The 22,012-nt window shown below is 36.3% G+C and overlaps 1 protein-coding gene across 1 annotated transcript in view; it reads left to right on the top strand.

The window, feature by feature from the left end:
- The window catches only part of LOC117066047 (cadherin-12-like), a 45,651-nt gene extending 29,628 nt beyond the window's left edge, over positions 1–16,023 (top strand). The window contains exon 4 of the mRNA XM_033181541.1: positions 15,420–16,023. Within this exon, the coding sequence (XP_033037432.1) occupies positions 15,420–15,729 (310 nt within the window). The 3' untranslated portion in view covers positions 15,730–16,023. The remainder of the gene's footprint in view (positions 1–15,419) is intronic.
- The last annotated feature ends 5,989 nt before the right edge of the window (positions 16,024–22,012 follow it).

Below are 22,012 nucleotides of genomic sequence, written 5' to 3'. Positions count from 1 at the left end.
TAAGAGACAATAGTGTGTTAGTCTCTTTTTTTAAGTTAGTTTTAGTTTCTATACCAAAACTATTCTTCATGAATTACTTTACTAATTCTAAGTGAAGGTAAACTCTGGCTTTTAACAATAGCTAGGACTCAAAGTACCTCTAAAGAATACATTATAAATTCTTAGATCATTTGACAGTATGCAGGAAACAAATACACAGAAACAATGCAAAACATGTTAAATGAAAAAAATTTAGATATTTTTGTACAAATTGATGGACATGAAAAGAAAAAGCAGAGAGGGTTTGATAAGGAATGCCTCTAAAAAACTCAGAGATAAACAAACCAATAAAAGGAGGTGTAGAATTTAGAAACTGCAGGAGTAGCTGAATATATTAATCTCTGGGGATTTTGCTCTATTCATCTTTTTCACAACTGTGGTGTACTGAGTCTTTAGGACCCACAAGAGAATTATTTATCTGAAGTTGGTTTTTGCATGAAGTCTCTTTGCAAGTGTGCTGATGGTATTTAGCTTGTATTAACTCCATTTATAGAAGCGAAGAAACTGAAAAATCATTTTACTTAAAGAAAAATGAAAAAAAAAGCAAACAAGAAAGAGAAGAAGAGAATATTTGCTAAGAAAATAGAGATCAACTGGACTACAATTTGTTAATAGAGGTTAATCCCCGTAAAGATCATGCCAGAACACCCAGGAGTATGAGCGCTTAAGAAAAAAAGACATTGGCCGGGTGCGGTGGCTCAGCCTGTATCCCAGCACTGGGAGGCCGAGGACGGGGGATCACGAGGTCAGGAGATCGAGACCATCCGGCTACACGGTGAAACCCCGTCTCGACTAAAAAAACAAAAAATTAGCGGGCGAGGTGGCGGGCGCCTGTAGTCCCAAAAAAAAAAAGGCTGAGGCAGGAGAATGGCAAAAATGAACCTGGAGAGGCGGATTTGCAGTGAGTGAGATCCGGCACTGCACTCCAGCCTGGGCGGCAGAGCCAGACCTGTCTCAAAAAAAAAAAAAAAAAAAAAAAAAAAAGAAAAAAAGACATTACCTTTACACATCTAGATATAGATCTACCTATATTAGATTTGAAAAAAAACTCACATGCACATATACATATATATACATACTGTATTTTATTAGTACATTGCATTATACACTAGAATATATCTTTTACATCAAGAAAATTTTTAAAATTAAATTAATCTTGCATGTAGTATATGAAACTTTATTCGGTATAGTCCAACTCTCAGGTATCTTTTCATTTTTCACATTATATGTATTTGTGTCCTGAGTAAAATTTTGGTAAGTACCATGACAGGGTTCAATATGGTGGTTTCAGTGGATATGAAGGACATGAAGAAGACACTGGGAAATGGGAGAAGTGAGTTATAAGTGATAAAATATACATACCCTTTTGATATCCAAGATGGCAGAAGTCTAGGATGAAGGAGATAAAATAGAGGTTAACTATTTTAATTGGAAGAAATAGAACTGAGAAGAGAGTTGAGTTTTGGTAGACTACATCTTCAAATTTCTTTATATGAGTTCTGAATCTTAAAATTTATCAATAACTTAATTTGCCTATCTTTAATCTCTCCTTAATCTCTTTGGGGAGCCATTGCACTCAAACTCAGCAAAATCTATCCCCAGTGAGACAGTTGAGTATATATGCTTTAGACATGCTGTTATCAAGTTATTGGTCCATGTGAATCTGCCTTTTAGAGTGGAATTCTATCTGTACTTGACAATATTAAACAAAGCTGACACCTTTGCTAGCATACACGCTTATTTTGTTTGCACTGGAAAAAAAAATAGCATTCCCTTCAAATTTACACCAACTGAATGGTTAAGAATATATCCCTTCAGAATTTGTTATTATATACTAAATGATGGAGAATTATATGTTTCTCTGTAAATAAAGTTATTTTGCTTCCTCTTCAAATGACCAACTCACTGACAGTCAATATACAAGGAACTATCGCAAGTAATATGTACCAAGATAAACACGTTCACTTTTACTTATGTCAGTAGCAACCAATTATCTACATATAGTAACATTGTAAGAGCTAAATTGTGCTGGGTACTGAGCTTAGCACATTGCTCAGATTTGTTTAAACACTGAAGCTGACATTAGTTGACAGAGCGGGACACTGAGGCCCAAGATCATATTATGTCTTTAGAAAGAATAAGAAAACGATTTAAACAAAGGCTGCCAAATTTCAAAGGTTATGCTACTAATCACTCTGCTATTTAAATTTAATTGAAATGCTAACCTGAATTTTTGAGTAGCTTTGTAATTCTACAATTAATGAAAATAAAATTAAAATTAAGCAAAGTGGCTGGAATATGAACACAAAGCAGTAAAAATATATTATATTTGGTATTTTAAAATATGTTAACTATGGACCCTACTATATATGTGAAAGTATTATATATACTTTACATATGTTTAAAGGTAATTACAACAACCTAATTAAACCTGAAAAAATGTTAAGTTGGATTATGACAATAGTGACATTGATCAGGCTGGACTCACCATATTATACCTTATTACGTGAGATTAAGTTCCCTTTATTTTACTGGAGAACTACAAAGTTCTTATACAATTTAGGCATAACTAAGCGTTTTACAGTTGATCAAATTCAATGGGTTTGTGATACAGATCTACAACTCCAACTTTTAGGAGGATAGGAGGATTTCAATGAAATAGACAAAGATGCGTTTGCTTTAATTTTCAAATAGATTTTACATTATTCTATTGATATGCCTAAGGGAATCTCTATGCCTAAGTGTCCAGATATTTGTGAGACTATGAACTTTTTTTTTTTTTTTTGAGATGGAGTCTCGCTCTGTCGCCCAGGCTGTAGGGCAGTGGCGCGATCTCGGCTCACTGCAAGCTCCGCCTCCCGGGTTCACGCCATTCTCCTGACTCAGCCTCCCAAGTAGCTGGGACTACAGGCGCCCACCACGCCTGGCTAATTTTTTTTGTATTTTTAGTAGAGACGAGGTTTTACCGTGTTAGCCAGGATGGTCTCCATCTCCTGACCTCGTGATCCACCTGCCTCGCCTCCCAAAGTGATGGGATTACAGGCAAGAGCCACCGTACCCTGCCGGATATGAACTATTTTTGTGCTGCTCTGTTATGCTCTTTGCAACTACCCCCAAATGAGAGAATGCCCTTGTCTTTGTAGTCTACATATTCTATATTACTGACCTGCACTATTTGCATTTAACTTTTGCCTGCTAGAGGTTCATTTTTGTTGCTTTACCTGTAAGTACTGAGAGAGTATCCTATATAAGTACAATTATCCTAGCTCTTTTTCTTCTGTCTTTAATTTCCTTTGTAGAATAGCCCCTTTGCCACATGTATTTGAGATTTTGCACATTATTTATATATTAAAATAGTTACTTTAAATATATAAACAATAAATATAAAATGTTCTTCTCAAAAAATACTGTAATAGTCAGTGATCAATAGGAAACAAGAGAAATGAATCCATTTCACAAGCTGTTCCCGAGCACTCAGTTAAGAGAATATAAGTAATTTTCAGAGCATAAATTAGCTAAAGAGTAGACTAATCACAAGCAGAAAATGCAAGCTTAGTTAGAAGGAAAATAAAAGCTTTCTTTCAAATATGATGTCTATATTTGGGTTTCAAATGGTAAGCAACTCTACGTAAAATGGCCCTGTTCTTCAGAGCCATTTGCCCATGACCTAATAAGAGTAAATAAATCCAGTGCTGACCTGGGATAACAAGCACTGGACTTAGTTCAACAAAATAGTTATAATGAAGCTCTCTCAAAAAGACGTCGGAATAAATAAGTTTGAATATTCAAAAATGTAAATTAAAGTATTCCATGCTTGAAGTATGACCAGGACATTATCAATAAGAAAAGTCAGATAAAGTAATTCGATTCACACATATAAGTGCACTGTATTATAAATAGAACAGTATATTCAGTAAGGAACTCTTCATACTTGAAAGAAACTTCCTGTATAATGAACAACACAAAATAGTTACTTTGCTATTCTCATTTGAGAGAAACTGTTAACACCAATTCAAATAGGTAGAAAGTAAAGTTTAAAAAATGGTACAGTATTGTAAGAAGGAAGTAACAGATGCTCTCTAGAGGGATTTGGCAAGTCTTTATGGGGAGAACATGAAAAAAGCTAAAAGGTGCCTTTGATTTCTGAGTAAATTAGGAAAGTTTTGTGACATGAATGGGAAGAAAAAAATTGAAATGAGCTGACAACCAAGTCCAGAATAAGGGACTTCTGAAAGTCTAGAGTCAAAGATACTTCTAAGCAGAAGATACCAACATTTACTGAGCAAATTATTTACTTATTTAGTCAGTTATTACAGTCTGTATTTTTTAATATGTGGTAAAACTGAGACTTGGGAAGTTTAAAGCTATTAAGTACAGAGCCTAGACTCAATCGTTATTTGTCTCAACCTCATTTTCTTTCTATTACAGTAAGCTGCTTCAAGGTGTCTGCAAAGTAAACCAAAGGGCAGGTGTAAAGCTTTGGGAGCAGAAGAAGTTCTTGTCAAAGATAAAGTTATTTTTGCTCTGAGTTAAAGACAAAATACATTGGTCAGATGAACCAACAGAATGGCAGGGCAGAAGAGAGTTTTGAAGTTAACTTCCAGATCTGTAAGATAATACAGAGTGAGAAGACCATGTATGACTGTTCCAAAAAGAAAAAAAAAAATGGCGGAGGAAAGCTTAAGCAACTTGGGGGAAAATACAAATATAACAATTATAATTTCTTTTTTTCTTTTCTTTTTTTTTTTGTTGAGACAGAGTCTCGCTCTTTCGCCCAGGCTGGAGTGCAGTGGCCGGATCTCAGCTCACTGCAAGCTCCGCCTTCCAGGCTTACGCCATTCTCCTGCCTCAGCCTCCCGAGTAGCTGGGACTAGAGGCGCCCGCCACCTTGCCTGGCTGGTTTTTTGTGTTTTTTTTAGTAGAGACGGGGTTTCACTGTGTTAGCCAGGATGGTCTCGATCTCCTGACCTCGTGATCCGCCCGTCTCGGCCTCCCAAAGTGCTGGAATTGCAGGCTTGAGCCACCGCGCCCGGCCATAATTTCAACATTAATAGATTATGGTACATTTCTTCTTCTTTAGAGATCTATTTTAATCATATTGTGTGTGTACAAATGGGAAATTTAAAGACAGAAGACTAACTTTTATTAAATGATTATACTTTTGTAAATATTTAGTTTCTCATCAAACATTTAAAACAAGCCATAGAAACCCTCTAAACCATTTAAGATACGACTTTTAAGTCTAGTAAGGGGAAAGTAAAGATGAGGAGGAAGATAAGAAAAAAGAGGAACTGATAGGAAAGTAGGAACTGGTAGTTTAAAAAGTTTGAGAGAAACATAGTGAGATTTATTTGTGATTGCTGATGGAGAAATTGCAATTGACGTATTGTTGCAGGTGGCTTAGGTGCTCAGTAAAATGTTTGTTAAAATGAATTGAACTGAATTTACTTTAATTGTCTTCCAAATGACAAAACAAAAATATTGGCAACTAAGAAGAGATATGAGTAAAGACATTTTGATCTACTATCATTATCTTAACAAAATAACATTTTCTACCTTGACCTGTATCATTATTACCAGATTTTTCTTGTTTAAACAATGAGGTGTGATACTTTCAGAGTAATTTTGCACCATTAAGTTCTTTTTACACATGTAGTTGAGAACTGGGACAGGGTCAAACTTAGCGTTTGCATTGATGGTGAGAAAGTTATTAAGCAAATTGAAAAAGCACAATTTTAAGGGAAATGCTTACCTAATAAATAGAATAAAAATTTTTAAAGCATTTCTGAAAACTAATTTACAGTAAAGGAATAAAACCACACTCTCTCAAATGGCCTGCACAGACTAGGTTAAAGTTTTAATTTCTGATTTCTATTCAATTGTTAAAACCTTTTTTTTTTTTCAGCAACAATCACTACATAATTGTATGAACTTTAGATTTATTTTATTATATACAGATTATAATCCTATAATTGTTTTTTCATTTAAATCTACTCACCAAATAAATATGAGATGAGTCAAACATACTTTCCGTTTAAATCTTTTGCTCATAGAAACTCATTTGCTAGGCCAAATTACACAGTTCATGTTACACCATTGTGATTAGTTGCAATTCCAATAATATTTTACCCCTAGATTGTAAGTAGACTGTTGCAGACTGGCAGCAGAAACACATGATGGTTTACTCTGCAAGGTTGTAATTACTCAAAATTTCTATACCTTTTAGAACTGGGCCATATCTTTTCCGAAATTGTCCAGAAAATGTAGGAATGGTTTCATTGCAAGTTCATCGAAGGTCTTTTCTTACAAATGTCTCTCAGTTGCTATACTGGATAAAATATCACAATAGAAAATATTTATGCTTTAGTCAGGCACAGGGTTTAGTCAGTCACATACAGACAGAGCATCAGGAAGATGCCGGGAGCTAGTATTAGGCCTATAGTCTAAGACCTGGCTAACTATGAGAAGATGCTGAAGATGCTTAGCTGAGTAGAAACTGTTCAAATATGTTTCAGCCATATTCCAGAAGATATAAAGCTTCGTTGGAGGATAACATGAAGAGAAAGGAGCTTGCCAAATCTCACAAGGTGACAGAGCTAAAAATTAGATACCAGAAAGTAGCGACTGACAGTCAAACAGAAGCACCACATTTATGGTTTGTACTTTATGAGTTTGTGTGAGAGCTTCGTAGTTCAAGTACTAGAAAGCTGAAGGTTATGTGTGCCACTACTTGATGCCAGATAAGAAAATGTGTGTGTAAGGAAAAATTTTTATCTGGGAAGTAATACAAAATAATATGGACAGAGAGAGGGAGAAAGGGGGAAAAGAACACTCACACACTCATACACTGATACACATGACTCTATCCCTATGCAACATATACTTTATCTTTTTTCATTTTTATAACAACATTCATGGTTACACTGCTAGGTAGGTATTATTTTCCAAATTTTATAGAACATAAGGAGAATAGATATTGGAAGGGAATCTCACTAAACTAATTGCACAAGGTAAATAAATAAAATGTATGTCACCCTAGTTCTCTCTGTACAAAAATATTAGTGTGCTTCATGCTATATTTCATTGCATCTAGGTGGTGGTTAATGTATGTATTGCAAACTCTACTGCAGCATTAGACTGAATGAACAAAAAAAATTAAATATGTTTACTAAGCTTGCAAGATATTGGATCCTGGTTGACTGATATATAGAAACACACAACTAAGAGATATACACATTATTTGATGTATATATTATGTAAGTTCTTGAATTTTAAACTTGTTATCAAAAATACCTAAAATTACAATTAAACATAACCTGTATATGTAATGATTCACTGTATGATGTTAGACTTCTGTTTGAATCAATTTGCTGAATTAAAACATATGCTACAAATATTAACTATAAACAAGGTGATCAATTTTCCCAATCTTATTTGGGAAAAATCTTGAGGAGTTTTCTGGTCCTAAGGACACTCAGTGTAAAAACTGAGAAAGTCCTCAGCGAACCAGAAATAATTGATTGTCCCAAATAAGACAGTCTTAAAGCTCTAAATATGATGACTTGATGTAGAAATATGTTACTATTAGATAGGCAGGAAGTATAGGATCTGTGCAATGAATTCAATACAATATTTAAGTGGCAGGTGCTATGTACAAACAACAAACAACATCCCAGATCCTTGACAACACAGAGATGAACAAAGCTAGTCTCTGTTCTCAAGAAATTTAACAAGTTTTAGGTAAGTAGGATAATCATGTCACATACACAAAATGTATACAAGCTGTGTTATATTTGCCAACATCTACATAATAATTGAATATTATTAGCATTAAAGAATGATCTGTTCGTTGCAGAGATTTTCAAAGATGGAAATAAAGAAAAGCTTTGAAAAATATCATGCAAGTTAACTGGAATTCACAAGAAAAGAGTAAGAGAATTCCAAAAATTAGTGGAGTTGCCACTTAACGAATGGCAGCAGGATGCGGTCTGTAGACACACTCCACAGTGAAACAAGAATAAATGACATTTGTTTCTTTAAGAAATAAAAGACACTCATTTACAGCCTCTGGAAACTTTTCTAAAGGCATGCAGCACACGAAGAACAATTTATTCAAGGAAAGCTACTAAAGCTTGGTAAGAATAGCAAAAGACAGTGGCACTTAACCCAGAACCTCCTCCCCTCCCCCACGCCTATGTCCCAGCTCGGCTTGATAGAAATGCCCACCTGACAGGTGCGGTAAAAAGACGTGGTTTCTCTTCCCTTCACAACCAGTCAAGGGACATGGTATCTTACCAGGAGGGGCAAGATGCAAACATTACATAAAACTATAAAAATTAATAATTATTACAATTTTTTATTGTACTTGTGACATATATGGATGCAAAAGGTATAATATATACAGTTATTGCACATAACTATAAGAAGAAACATTTCTATATTTTACTCTAATTAAGTTAGTATGAATGTGAATCTGATGAGTTAAGTCATATATGGCAAAATTTAAAGCAGATACTAAGAAAATAAATGATATAATGAAAATCATTAAAGAAATACTTATCGTAAAAGAAAGAAGTAGAGAAGAAATAGAGAAACAAAAAAGACATGAGAAACATAGAATACCTAAAAAACAAAATGGCAAATGCAAATACCATTACATCAGTGTTAACTGTTGAATGGGAATGGATTAAACAACCTAATCAAAGAGAAAAGATTATCAGAGAAAGAATAAAAACTGATGACTATATGAAGTGCATGTCTGTGCTTTATTGGTACCAAAGTCAGACAACTTGAAACCTTGACTCTGCAAAAACTCATGTGCTTTTTTTTTTTTTTTGAGATGGAGCTTTACTCTTGTTGCCCAGGCTAGAGTGCAGAGTGCAATGGTGTGATCTCGGCTCACCGCAGCATCTGCCCCTGGGTTCAAATGATTCTCCTGCCTCAGCCTCCCAAGTAGCTGGGACTACAGGCACATGCCACCATGCCCAGCTATTTTTTGTATTTTTAGTAGAGACAGGTTTCACCATGTTGGCCAGGGTGGTCTCCATATTTTGACCTCGTGATCCGCCCACCTCGGCCTCCCAAAGTGCTGGGATTACAGGCGTGAGCCACCAAGCCCAGCCTCATGGGCTTTTTTTTTTTTTTTTTTTTTAACATTTTGCAGCATATGACTATACCAGGCTCTCTTATCTTTTAGAATTTCTCTGACGTCACCACAATCCTTCTAGGTACAAGATAATGTACTTCATGACATTTCACAGAATATCCTACCCATCCCACAGTGAATCTGATGTTGCAGAATTTGTACTATGCTAATAGAGAAAGAACACAGGAATAGAAGCAGTGTGGAGCTTGACTTGACAATTTTTGCCTGGCTAATTGGAAGACTAGTATGTAGGGGGTTAAGGGGAAGTCAGTTTGGAAACGAGGTTAATCTAATTCACCCCCAAGAAACAGAAGCACAGGATATCTATAACAGAGGGTAAAAACATCTGCAAAACACTCAGATCATTAGCTTCCAATCGGAATAAGCATCAGAATTACCTAAAATTACAGAAGCTTTACCTTTGTCTGTATTCGTGTTATCCTGAGACAAAGTCTGGAAATACTTATTTTCAAAATATGATTCTTCATCTCCTTGACCAGGTGGCTTATGTTTACATTACTGATATTGGGACAAATGAATCATCTGTGTTCTTGGAAAAACACAAGTATTTAGGGCTCGAGGGATGTGGTATCTGTATGATGTTCTCAAATGGAACTGGCATAATATCAGTATGTATTTATACATAGGGAAAGTGGTAAAGTAAATGTGGGAAAATATTAACGTAATAAGTGTAAGTGAAAGGTATTTGGAATTTTATTGGGCAATTCTTACAACTTTATTATAAATTTGAAATATTTTTAAAGTATTAAAAATATATTAAAAACCAGTGATTCCTCTCAGTTGTATTTGAGAGTTTCTAATACAAATCATGCACCAAGGACTACTTATAGAGAAATTAATAGTTTTTTAATTATAATGTATAAGATTTTCCTTGACCTAAATCACTCATTTTTTTTCATGTCATTGTGCTTCTCAGATAGTTTTCTATGGTAATTCTAAACAACTTACAGTTCCCTACAGTAGCTGTGTGGTTTTGCTACTGCTATTGTAGCTTTCTAAAACACCGTCTATTCCTTCCCTCACTTTTTCTGCTTCAACCTCCTTTTGGATGATTTCCATATAGCCTTCTAATGTCAGCCAAATATCATGTGCAGGAAGGATTGCCTGAAGCACTAGGTTTTACGTTTGATGTGTTTTCTTGGCACTCCTGCAGTGCCTTCTTTACTATCTCTCTTTCAGACATTGAAACAGTCTGTTTATCTGTGTCTTTCCAACTAAAGTCTTCAGTGATGGGCATCATACTTTACTTATTTTTATATGTCTCATCTCTAGAATAATGTATAGTGGATAGTGGACACCCAGCAGATACTTAATAAATTGAAAAATTGAACACAGTAAACCTACATCAGCAATTCTTTCAGAAATACTACAGTTAATAAGGAGTTGCAGTGGCAATTTTCTTCTTAAATTAGGCATATGGCAAGTTAAATGAGGTACTATAAAGCAGTATTTTGAGAAACGCTTTCTTGTTCAGGAAAGAACATGCAATACGGAGAATTAAGCTCATTATATCTCTGTGTTTCCAAGAACATGCAATACGGAGAATTAAGCTCATTATATCTCTGTGTTTCCTGACCTTTAGGTGTCCCTTAACTTCATTTTTAATTTTTGAAAGCATTCATGTGAGCTGAGGTACCACATTGAAATGGGAAGACATCAATGCTTTCTCACTCCTCCAATAAACAGAAGAAAGGTCAAAATTAGATTAACAGCATGGCTCATACCCTATTCTAATAAATACCACACATTTTCCGGTTCAGAAATCAATGACAGACATACCTTGGATGTATTGCAGGTTTGGTTCCAGACTACCACAATAAAGCAAATATTGCAATAAAGCAAGTTAAACGTCTTTTTGGTTTGCCAGTACACATAAACATCATGTTTACACTATATTCTAGTAAGTGTGAAATGACATTATGCCCAAAATAGTACATGCCCTAATTAAAAATACTTTATCGCTAAAAAAAAAAAAAAAAAAAAAACACTAAAGATCATCTGAGCCTTCAGCAAGTTGTAATCTTTTTCACTGGTAGGGAGTCTTGGCTTGAACTCAGTGGCTACTGACTGATTGGAGTGGTGGTTGTTGAAGGTTGGGGCAGCTATGGCAATTTCTTTTTTTTTTTTTTTTTTTTTTTTGAGACGGAGTCTCGCTCTGTCGCCCAGGCTGGAGCGCAGTGGCCCGATCTCAGCTCACTGCAAGCTCCGCCTCCCAGGTTTACGCCATTCTCCTGCCTCAGCCTCCCGAGTAGCTGGGACTACAAGCGCCCACCACCTCGCCCAGCTAGTTTTTTATATTTTTTTAGTAGAGACGGGGTTTCATCCGGTGAGCCAGGATGGTCTCGATCTCCTGACCTTGTGATTCGCCCGTCTCGGCCTCCCAGAGTGCTGGGATTACAGGCTTGAGCCACCGCGCCCGGCCAGCAATTTCTTAAGAAAACAATGAGGTTTGCTCTGTCAGTCGATTCTTCCTTCCACAAAGTATTTCTCTGCAGCATGTGATGCTATTAGGTAGCATTTACCTACAATGGAACTTCTTTCAAAATTGGAGTCAATTCTCTTAAAACCTGCCACTGCTTTATTAAGTTTATATAATATTCTAATGTTTTGTTATGATTTCTATAGTATTCGTAGTATCTTCACCAAAAGTAGATGTTATCTCAAGAAATAACCTGCTTTTCTCATCTATAAGAAGTAAGTCCCCATTTGTTCAAGTTTTATCATGAAATTGCAGCAATTCAGTCCATCTTAGGGCTTTACTTCTAATTTCAGTTTTCTTGTTATTTCCACCCCTCTACAATTACTTCCTCCATTGAAATCTTGAGTCCCTCAATATATTCCAATCCGTGAGGGTTGGAATAACTTCTTCCAAATTCCTGTTTTTATCTTTTGACCTCCTCTCATGAATCACCAGTGTTCTTAATAGCATCTAAAATGATAAATCCTTTCCATAAGGTTTACAATTTACTTTGTCAAGAATCATCATAGAAATCACCATCTTTGGTAGCTATAGCCTTACAAAATGTATTTCTTAAATAAGAAGACTTGAAAATCAAAATTACTTTTTTGATCCATGGACTTCAGAATGGATGTTGTGTTGGCAGTCAAGTCAACATTCATTTCTTTATACATCTCCATCTGAGCTCTTGGGTGACTAGGTGCATTGTCAAAGAGCAGTAATATTTGGAAAGGAATTTTTTTTCCTGAGCAGTGGGTCTCGACAGTAGACTTAAAATATTTAGTAAACCTTCAGGGTGTGGTGGCTCACGCCTGTGATCTCAGCACTTTGGGAGGCTGAGGTGGGCAAATCATGAGGTCAGGAGTTTGAGACCAGCCTGACCAACATGGTGAAACCCCATCTTTGCTAAAAATACAAAACTTATCCGGGCATGGTGGCATGCACCTGTAATACCAGCTACTCAGGAGGCTGAGGCAGGATAATCGCTTGAACCTGGAAGGCAGAGGTTGTGGTGAGCCAAGATCACACCATTGCATTCCACCTGGGTGACAGAGTGGGACTCTGTCTCAAAAAAAAAAAAAAAAAAGTAATAAGCCATGCTGTAAACAGATGTGCTGTCATCCAGGCTTTGTTGTTCCATTTATAAAGCAACAGGCAGAGTAGATTTAGCAAAATTCCTAAGGACTCTAGGATTTTTATAATGGTTAATGAATACTGGCTTCAACTTCAAATCACCACTTGTATCAGCTTCTGCTAAGAGAGTCGGACTGTTTTTTTAAGCTTTGAAGCCAGGCATTGACTTCTCCTTTCTAGCTGTAAATGTCCTTGATGGCATCATCTTCCGATAGAAGGCTGTTCTACATACTTTTAAAATCTGCTATTTAGTGTAGCCACCTTTATCGATGATCTTATCTAGATCTTTTGATAACTTTCTGCAGATTCTACATAAGTACTCCCTGCTTTACCTTGCACATTAATGTTATAGAGAAGACTTATTTCCTTAAACTTCATAAGCGAACCTCTGCTAGGTCACATTTTCCTTCTGTAGTTTCCTTACTTCTTTCCACCTTCATAGAATTGAAGACAGCTAGGGTCATATTCTGGATCAGGCTTTGGCTTAAAGGAATGTTGTGCCTGGTTTTATCTTCTATCCAGACCACTGAAGTTTCTCTATAACCACAATAAGACTCATTTGCTTTTAAACCATTCCTGTCTTCACTGGAGTAGCACTTTCAATGTCCTTCAAGGACTCCTCCTTTGCATTCACAGCTTGGCTGTTTGGCATGAGAGGCCTGGCTTTTAGACTATCTTGGCTTTAGGCATGCCTTCTTCACTGAGCTTAATCATTTCTAGCTTTTAACTAAAAGTGAGATATGTGTGACTCTTTCATTTGAACAGTTAGAGGCCACTGTAGAATTATTAATTGACTGATTTTCAATATTGTTGTATCTCAGGGACTAGCGAAGGCCCAAGGATCAGGAGATAGATGGGGCAACGGCTGGTTAGTGAAGCAGTCAGGACACACAACATTTATTGATTAAGTTTACCATTTTATATGGGTGCAGTTCATTGTGCCTCAAAATAATTCATTGTGATTCAGAATAATTTCAATAGTAACATCAAGTATCACTGTTCATACATCACCCTAACAGTTATAATATTAATTAAAAATTTTGCAATATTACAATAATTACCAAAACGTGACACAAATATGAAGTGAGCACTCAATGTTGGAAAAATGATGCTGATGAACTTGCTTGACACAGGGTTGCAACAAACTTTCAATTTGTAAAAACGGCACTAGGGGTGAAGTACAATAAAGTGAAGAGCTATAAATTAAGGTATACCCGTACTAACAGGTATAGACTAGTATGGAATGATGTATTTCAGATATATTTCACTTGTAAATGCAAGTGATCTAGAACTGAAATAACATACAAACTGCTACAGTTTCAAATAATCAGCTTGTCAAAATAAGTAGTTTGTTATGTTGAGATACACATCCCTTTACTGACTTTTCACCATGAACACTTTCTTTGGAGTGGGGATTCCAAGGGGCTGACTAACAATGATGCCATCTACTTTGAGCCATTGTTTGAAATGACCTCTCTTTGGTACCAGGCTAGAATAAAATGATGACAAATATTTTGTGTATTGTGCCTTTTGATTAGCAAAATCTTTTCCCATGAAATGTTCTATTTAAAATTGGTAAGACTATATAATGATAATTATATGGGAAACATTGATGACCTGGTTCAAACATCATTCTAAAACTTTCTATTTTAATTTGGACAAATTCCTTCATGTCTCTATGCTTTCTGTTTTCTTATATATAAAACAGATTGATAATACTATTCTTCAGACATTTCATATTCTCAATGTGTAAGCATTGAGAATAATGTCTATCAAATGGTCATATTTAAAAATGTTAATGATTGTTATGATTGAAAACACATGTTGGAAAAAAAATTTCACTTAATATCAATCTATATATCTACTGTTACTTAAAGATTTAAAGACATGCATTTTTTATTTTGCTATTCATTTTCTTGGAATTTTTAGTCCAGTTGCTTCACATAGGGCAACATACATTATTATCAAATCTGTCACATAATAAACGAGATAAAGAGACATCATTATCCAAGGTCACTTTTTTTTTTTAATGTTGACTGATATATAGTAAAACAACAATGAAACAATAAAATACACAACAAAATGAAATTACAATGACTCTTTTATATGTGCTTGAGGAAAATATTTTTGTATAATCACCAAATTGTCAGTTAAAAAATTTACCTTTTGTTTCCTTGATGTTATTTTTCTATCTCTGGAAACAAAGATTCTACCTCTGTTTTGGCCTGGATTCTTTGCAGTTGTTTCCAGGTGCTTCTCTCAACCCTATTTCCACAGCCATAGCCACTGTTAAGGAATTTTTTACTGCTTTGAAAAGTTTCAATATTCAGCAGGTTAAGGAAACTCATGGTCAGCTTTAGAATTTTAGTCTCTGCTGAGCTTTCAAGGTGTCAAGACCCTAAAATAATATGAACAGCAGGAATACTAAATCTTTTATTATTTCCAGTTTCCCCTTGAGCATACTGACTTTGCAATAAAGAAGCTGTCATTTACACTATTCTTTATTGCAAGGTGGGTAATAGCTACAGGGAGAAAAATAAGGAACTGTGTCAAGTTAGCCTAAGTGCCATTATGATTAATGTGTAATCATTGCACATTTGCATCTACTCTTTTCATATACAGGTACTTCATAGATTGGAAGAGTGATGGGGACAGCTACTTTACAATAGATGGAAATGAAGGAACCATCGCCACTAATGAATTACTAGACAGAGAAAGCACTGCGCAGTATAATTTCTCCATAATTGCGAGTAAAGTTAGTAAGTATGGCATGGACAGAATCAATGTTATACTGCAGTTCTTTGGATTTAAGACTCTTAAACGAGTCCCTGCTGAGATGTTTTTCATTTTTGGACTGACAGCTGAGTGGTCTCGTGGGGAAACTCAGAAACCTGTTCGTTTTCCTCACAGCGTAAGTTCAGAGAAATTGTGACAGCTGCCAATGAGTCCTGTTTGCAGGATTGCATGAATATCTAGTAGTGCATTTCATTGTGTGGCCTCATCCTTTTCTATGATCTGCCCTCAAAAATTCACCTGAGTATTAATTTATCTTCCACACGGGTTCCTTTTACGTATCGTTGGGAATTTCACAGGGCCAGGCGAGGAGAAATAATTATCATATAAAATCACCCATTCTGAAATATTTTCTGACATCGAAGAGAGTACTTAAAAACTTATACATCAGGCCGGGCGCGGTGGCTCAAGCCTGTAATCCCAGCACTTTGAGAGGCCGAGACGGGCGGATCACGAGGTCAGGAGATCAAGACCATCCTGGCTAACAGAGTGAAACCCCGTCTCTACTAAAAAATACAAAAAACTAGCCGGGCGAGGTGGCGGGAGCCTGTAGTCCCAGCTACTCGGGAGGCTGAGACAGGAGAATGGCTTGAACCCGGGAGGCGGAGCTTGCAGTGAGCTGAGATCCGGCCACTGCAGTCCAGCCTGGGCGGCAGAGCGAGACTCCGTCTCAAAAAAAAAAAAAAAAAAAAAAAAACAAACAAGCAAAAAAAAAACTCATACATCTTCTCTTTCTCTCCCTTTATTCAAATTTATTTTGATGACTATCACTGTGGAATATACAGGAGTTTCAACTGCAATTCTTCAAGGAGTGGCTCAAAATGTTTACTATTATTAGGAATTATTTCTTGAGTTGGTTTCTGCTTGGTTCAGAAGAGAATCCTCTAGACTGAGAGTGATTATAGGTTTTATTTGTTTGACAGAACAATCGAGGTTATTATCATAACTTTCTCAAGTAATGTATGGGGGTGAGAGTGGTGACGTTTGGCTCTTGAGATAGTTGTTTTTAATAAAAGTGCATCTCCCCATTCCTTTTACTTATGGTCTCTTAAAAGGTTTGGAAAAATCTCAACTGAATCTCTTCCATTTGCTTCCTTCTTATTTTATTTTGTGCATCTGGTGCAAATTTATAACACTTTAGCAGCTAATTCCAACTTTCCACGCAGGGAATAGCTGTGAGCGTTTCTGCTGAAGGGTTTTGATCAGTCCAACTCAGTGGGGATGTAAACATGAAAAAGTTTTGTTTGTCTTCAACAACTCCGTACAGACATGAATAGTCACATATCCATTCCCACAACCTCATGACATCTTTAGCTGATCCCATTTGTTTTAGGTTATTTTGATTATTAAAAGTAAGCCTAACAAAAAAGATCATGCAGCTTCTGCCTTGCTCGTTGGAACAGTTATTATTCTCAAGTATCATGTAAGAACTCTGACTACCCAGAGGCTGCCATACTAGAGACTGCTCTGGTTGACAACTCCAGCTCAGCTCTGCCTTCTAACCATACCTCCCAGTGTTCTGGAAATGTGAGTGATGCTGTCTTGGAGCCTGTAGTCCAGTCCACTTTACTAGCGGAATACCACAATGTAAACTTCATCAATGCCATGTGAAATGGAATATTAACCCAGCCAAATCCTGCCTAAATTCTTACCCATAAAATTGTAATAAATATGAAAATTTATTCATCACAATTTTACAATATTTCACAATTATTAAAGGCAACTACATTTTGGTGTCTGCTGATACACGGGAACAGATATCCGAAGAACTCAAAGACAACATAATGAGAACTTTCATTCCTTGAGGGTGGGGCTATTGATTCTCCAGTTTCTTGCAATAGAAAGGAAAGAGGGAAATTTTAAAAATGCATAAATCTCTATTAATGTAGTGCCAATATAGTGCTCCATTGGTTGCCACCTTTTTTTTTTTATTTTTTAGACATAGTCTCCCTCTGTCTCCCAAGCTGGAGTGCAGTGGTGTGATCTCGGCTCACTGCAACCTCCACCTTCTGGATTCAAGTGATTCTCCTGCCTCAGCCCACCAAGTAGTTGGTATTACAGGCATGCACCACCACACCTGGCTAACTTTTGTACTTTTACTAGAAACGGGGTTTCAACGTCTTGGCCAGGCTGGTCTCGAACTCCCGACTTCAGGTCATCTACCTGCCTTGGCCTCCCAAAGTGCTGGGATTACAGGAGTGAACCACTGTGCCTGGCCTGGTTGCCGCCGTTTTTAGGACTAAACTGGAATGGTAGTAAAGACAGTTGTTGAAATGCTAATTCTCATGTAATTTTGTGAATTATTTGCTGTTGGGGGCTCTAGGTGTCCCCTCCACATGGGAATCTGACATGGGCACCCAGTGGTAGACCTTATAACTTCTTAATTCTAGGGCCCCCTTGCTTAGCAGGCGGCCTTTTTGGGTAAATTGATAGCATGATTTCTCAATTTTAGCTCCTTTCTCCTGTGTCCAGTTAACCATGGGGAATTCACTCATTTTCATGACATTAAAACCGGTGCATGATGGGTTGCCACGATATTGCAGGTTTCCTCTGCCTTGCCATCTTCTTTCATATCTGCCCTCTTTGGGCAGTAAGGCTTGGGATGATCAGCGAGTTAGCTTCCAAGCAGTCATATGATAGGGAGAAGAGAATGACAGTTCTCTTCTTGAAGGGCTCCCATCTTTATTTTCTTTGTTTTCCCCAAGTTCCCTTTCACACCTGGCATCTTTCTCCCCTCCCATACCACATCCTATTATAATCACATATGTTTTCCTCATTCATTTCATGCTTTCATTTATTTCATTTATGCAGAATTTGGGGACAGCTAAAATATACCAGAATTTTACAAATCCTCTTTTGTTTTCTAAGATCTTTGAGAAATATGGTGAAAATGAGTTGTCTAAGTTACAGAATAGAAGACCTCTGTGAACCATGTTACTTTCACTCTAATGGCGGGGATACAATAAGTGACAACTCACCAGTCACTTCAATAACTTCTACTTATCATAAACATATCATCCATAATAAAATATTATTAAGTAGAAAACTAATCTAACCTAAACGTTCCTATTAATACACAAACGGGTGCATATTTCCTTGATATAGAGATAGTAGGCCCATGTGCCTTAACTCTAGATGGATGTCTCAGATAGTTTATTGATTGCTTCTACAATAGCTGTGGCAGGTCTCTTTCTTTCCAGGGACTCCCTGGGCTATGAAAGCAATTATCATAGTATTGAAGACACTCATAACAATAAGGTCTAGTGCCTCCTTTCAGAGCCTTGAGCTTCAACCATTTAGAAAATGGAAGGAAGTATGAACGTTTATAGTGGAAGCAAGTGTCATTGGTCCCTGAAAGTTTAGATCTTAGAATCCTAATTTGTTAGTTATCAATATGATTGGTGCATATGCGGGCTCTGTCACACTGCCACCTACTGGCTAGAGTTGTTGCCTAAATGAAAATTAGGAATCCACAGGGTATGGATACTTTTTTTTTTTTTTTTTTTTTTTTTTTGAGACGGAGTCTCACTCTGTCGCCCAGGCTGGAGTGCAGTGGTCAGATCTCAGCTCATTGCAAGCTCTGCCTCCCGGGTTCACGCCATTCTCCTGCCTCAGCCTCCCGAGTAGCTGGGACTACAGGCGCCGCCACCTCACCCGGCTAGTTTTTGTATTTTTTAGTAGAGACGGGGTTTCACCGTGTTAGCCAGGATGGTCTCGATCTCATGACCTCGTGATCCGCCCGTCTCGGCCTCCCAAAGTGCTGGGATTACAGGCTTGAGCCACCGCGCCCGGACGGGTATGGATACTTATAAGTAACGTTGCCCCTCACTGGGTCGTAGGCAGAGCTGGGACTTAGACAAATAAACAAAATATGTGCACAATCTAAGAGTGATGCCAAACTAATATTCTTAAAATTGACTTCTGGTTTATTCTAGTATCTACTCAATGACCAATGTAAAGACTTTAGAGCCGTAAAGAAAATCTGGTGTGACAAAGACTATACATCTGTATGAAAAATAAAGAGGCTAAACACGTATCATGTGGTAAAGATTCTATAAGAAGAATAGGTAATTTAGTTTGAATGCACAGCTTAAAAGTAAACTTTATTCATATTCTAATGCCTAAGACTGTCTTCACTGATCACACTAGCCAGCTGAGCAGGGAATATCATCATCGTGAATAAATGAGAAACGAATAGCCCACACTTGCCCTGCCAAGAAAAATGAAATTGCTTAAGTATACCTTATTGCACATTGAACTAGCATATGTTTTGGCTCTGACCCTTTTCTAAAAACTCTCAGGTGAAATGAAATGGCACGATGATTGAACAACTTCCAATTAATTAAAAAGCAGTCATTAATCAGTGTTGCTATAGTTGGAGGTCCAAATAATTTTTATTACACTTCTAATAATTCTTTTATGCATTACTACTTTGCTGTTTTTATTATATTAACCTTGAGTGTTTTCAATAAGACAGAGACTCCAAACTTTACTTCATTCACATTATCAGAAAGTTTCAACAGGCAAATGTTTCTAGGATTTTTGTGTTACTTTAACAAATGTCATTAATTAAAGATAACTAGTCAGACACGGTGGCTTGCAACATAGTCCCAGCTACTCAAGAGGCTGAGGTGGGAGGATCACTTGAGGCCAGGAGTTCAAGACCAGTCTGAGCAACATAGTGAGACCCCTGTCTCAAAAAAGAAAAACAAAATTAACAAAAGGAAAAAGTGAGTTAATAAATAAATAAATAAATAAATATAACTAAACATAACTTCACTAAATCCTTATAGTTTATATGATTATAAAATAAAAAGGTGATACTGGAGACAAGTCAAGACAGGTCAAGTAATAAAACAATTTCAGTTAGATAGGAGGAATAAATTCAAGAGATCTATTGTACAACATGGTGACTATAGTTAATACATTGTATTCCTGAATTCTTTTCTTGGTCCTATTAGTTATCAAAATGGCCATGAATTGGTCCCATTTATTGTGAAATAAGTAAGAAAACAGTGGGTTCCCTTACTAAATGCTATACTGAAAAAAGTTTACATACAAGTGTATCGTTATGAGTTGTGATTAAGTTGTTAGATAGTTAATTTTTAAGGTTATCTTCTCTGTAGAGCTATTTGATGCTGTAACTTCTTAAAATTTCACATAAAGTAATATTATCTTCATATGTACAGAAAATCAAATTTCAAGTTTGGTACCTATAATTCAGATTCAACATAAATTCATGCATTTTTTGGTATCACCTGTATAGAGTGCTATCTATGAGAAAAACATGATTTGTTGTGGGTTAGGAGAAAACGGATTAGGACTGGTGTCTATTCTTAAGGACATTACAATTTAGGAGTAGTTATACATTTACCAGATTTGTCAATTTTGGTAAGTAATAAGTATTCAAATTATGCTGAATTCCAGGGAAATTAGATTTAAGTGAATTGTCATATAAACTTCAGAGGGGGCTTGCAAAAGGTTAAAATTGGCCACAGTATGGTCATGAAGAATTTAAACACACAAAAAGGAGATAGATAGATAGATAGATAGATAGATAGATAGATAGATAGATTTTTCTGGCAAAATTTTCTGAATTTTTTTTTTGGCTTGTATGCCAAATAGTCATCTATGAAATGTATTATCAGAACATATGAGAAGTGAGTACCTAATTTTTCTAGAATAACATTAAGTAACAATAGAATAAAGTGATAAACTATTTTAATAGCCTTCTATGCATTAGCTCATCTGATCCTTTCAATGAAACTGCAAAGTGAATGTTCTTGTAAGCATTGTAGTCATGAGGAATGGACTCTCGATATATTTTGTCTGTAGCTCAGTGTCACACAGCTAATGATGACCAGGCTTGGACCAACACCCTGGAGTCTCTCATTCCAAAACACATTCTGTGAATTAGATTGACAACATTTCCACAGGGAACATATTCATCCTGCTTCATTTATTTATTTTAAATAATTTAGAGGGTGTGATTGGGAGATGTTGGTCAAGTAATAAAACAATTTCAGTTAGATAGGAGGAATAAATTCAAGAGAACTATTGTACAACATGGTGACTATAGTTAATACATTGTATTCCTGAAAAATCTTGACAGAGTGGATATAAAATGTTTCTACAAAAATTATAACTATGTGAGGTAGTGCATATGTTAATTAGCTAGAGTTACTCATTCTACAATGTATATATACTTCGAAACAGTGCATTGTACATGGTAAATACATACAATTTTATCTGTCAGTTAAAATAGTAACTTCAAAATGTTAGTGGTAGGCTGGGCGGGGTGGCTCACGCTTGCAATCCCAGCACTTTGGGAGGCCAAGGCAGGGGGATCACTTGAGATCAGGAGTTCGAGACCAGCCTGGCCAACATGGTGAAACCTTGTCTCTACTAAAAACACAAAAATT

This window comes from Trachypithecus francoisi, unplaced genomic scaffold (genome assembly GCF_009764315.1).
Source record: "Trachypithecus francoisi isolate TF-2019V2 unplaced genomic scaffold, Tfra_2.0 Lachesis_group2, whole genome shotgun sequence".
Lineage (NCBI taxonomy): Eukaryota > Metazoa > Chordata > Mammalia > Primates > Cercopithecidae > Trachypithecus > Trachypithecus francoisi.
This window is presented reverse-complemented; position numbering and strand designations above follow the sequence as displayed.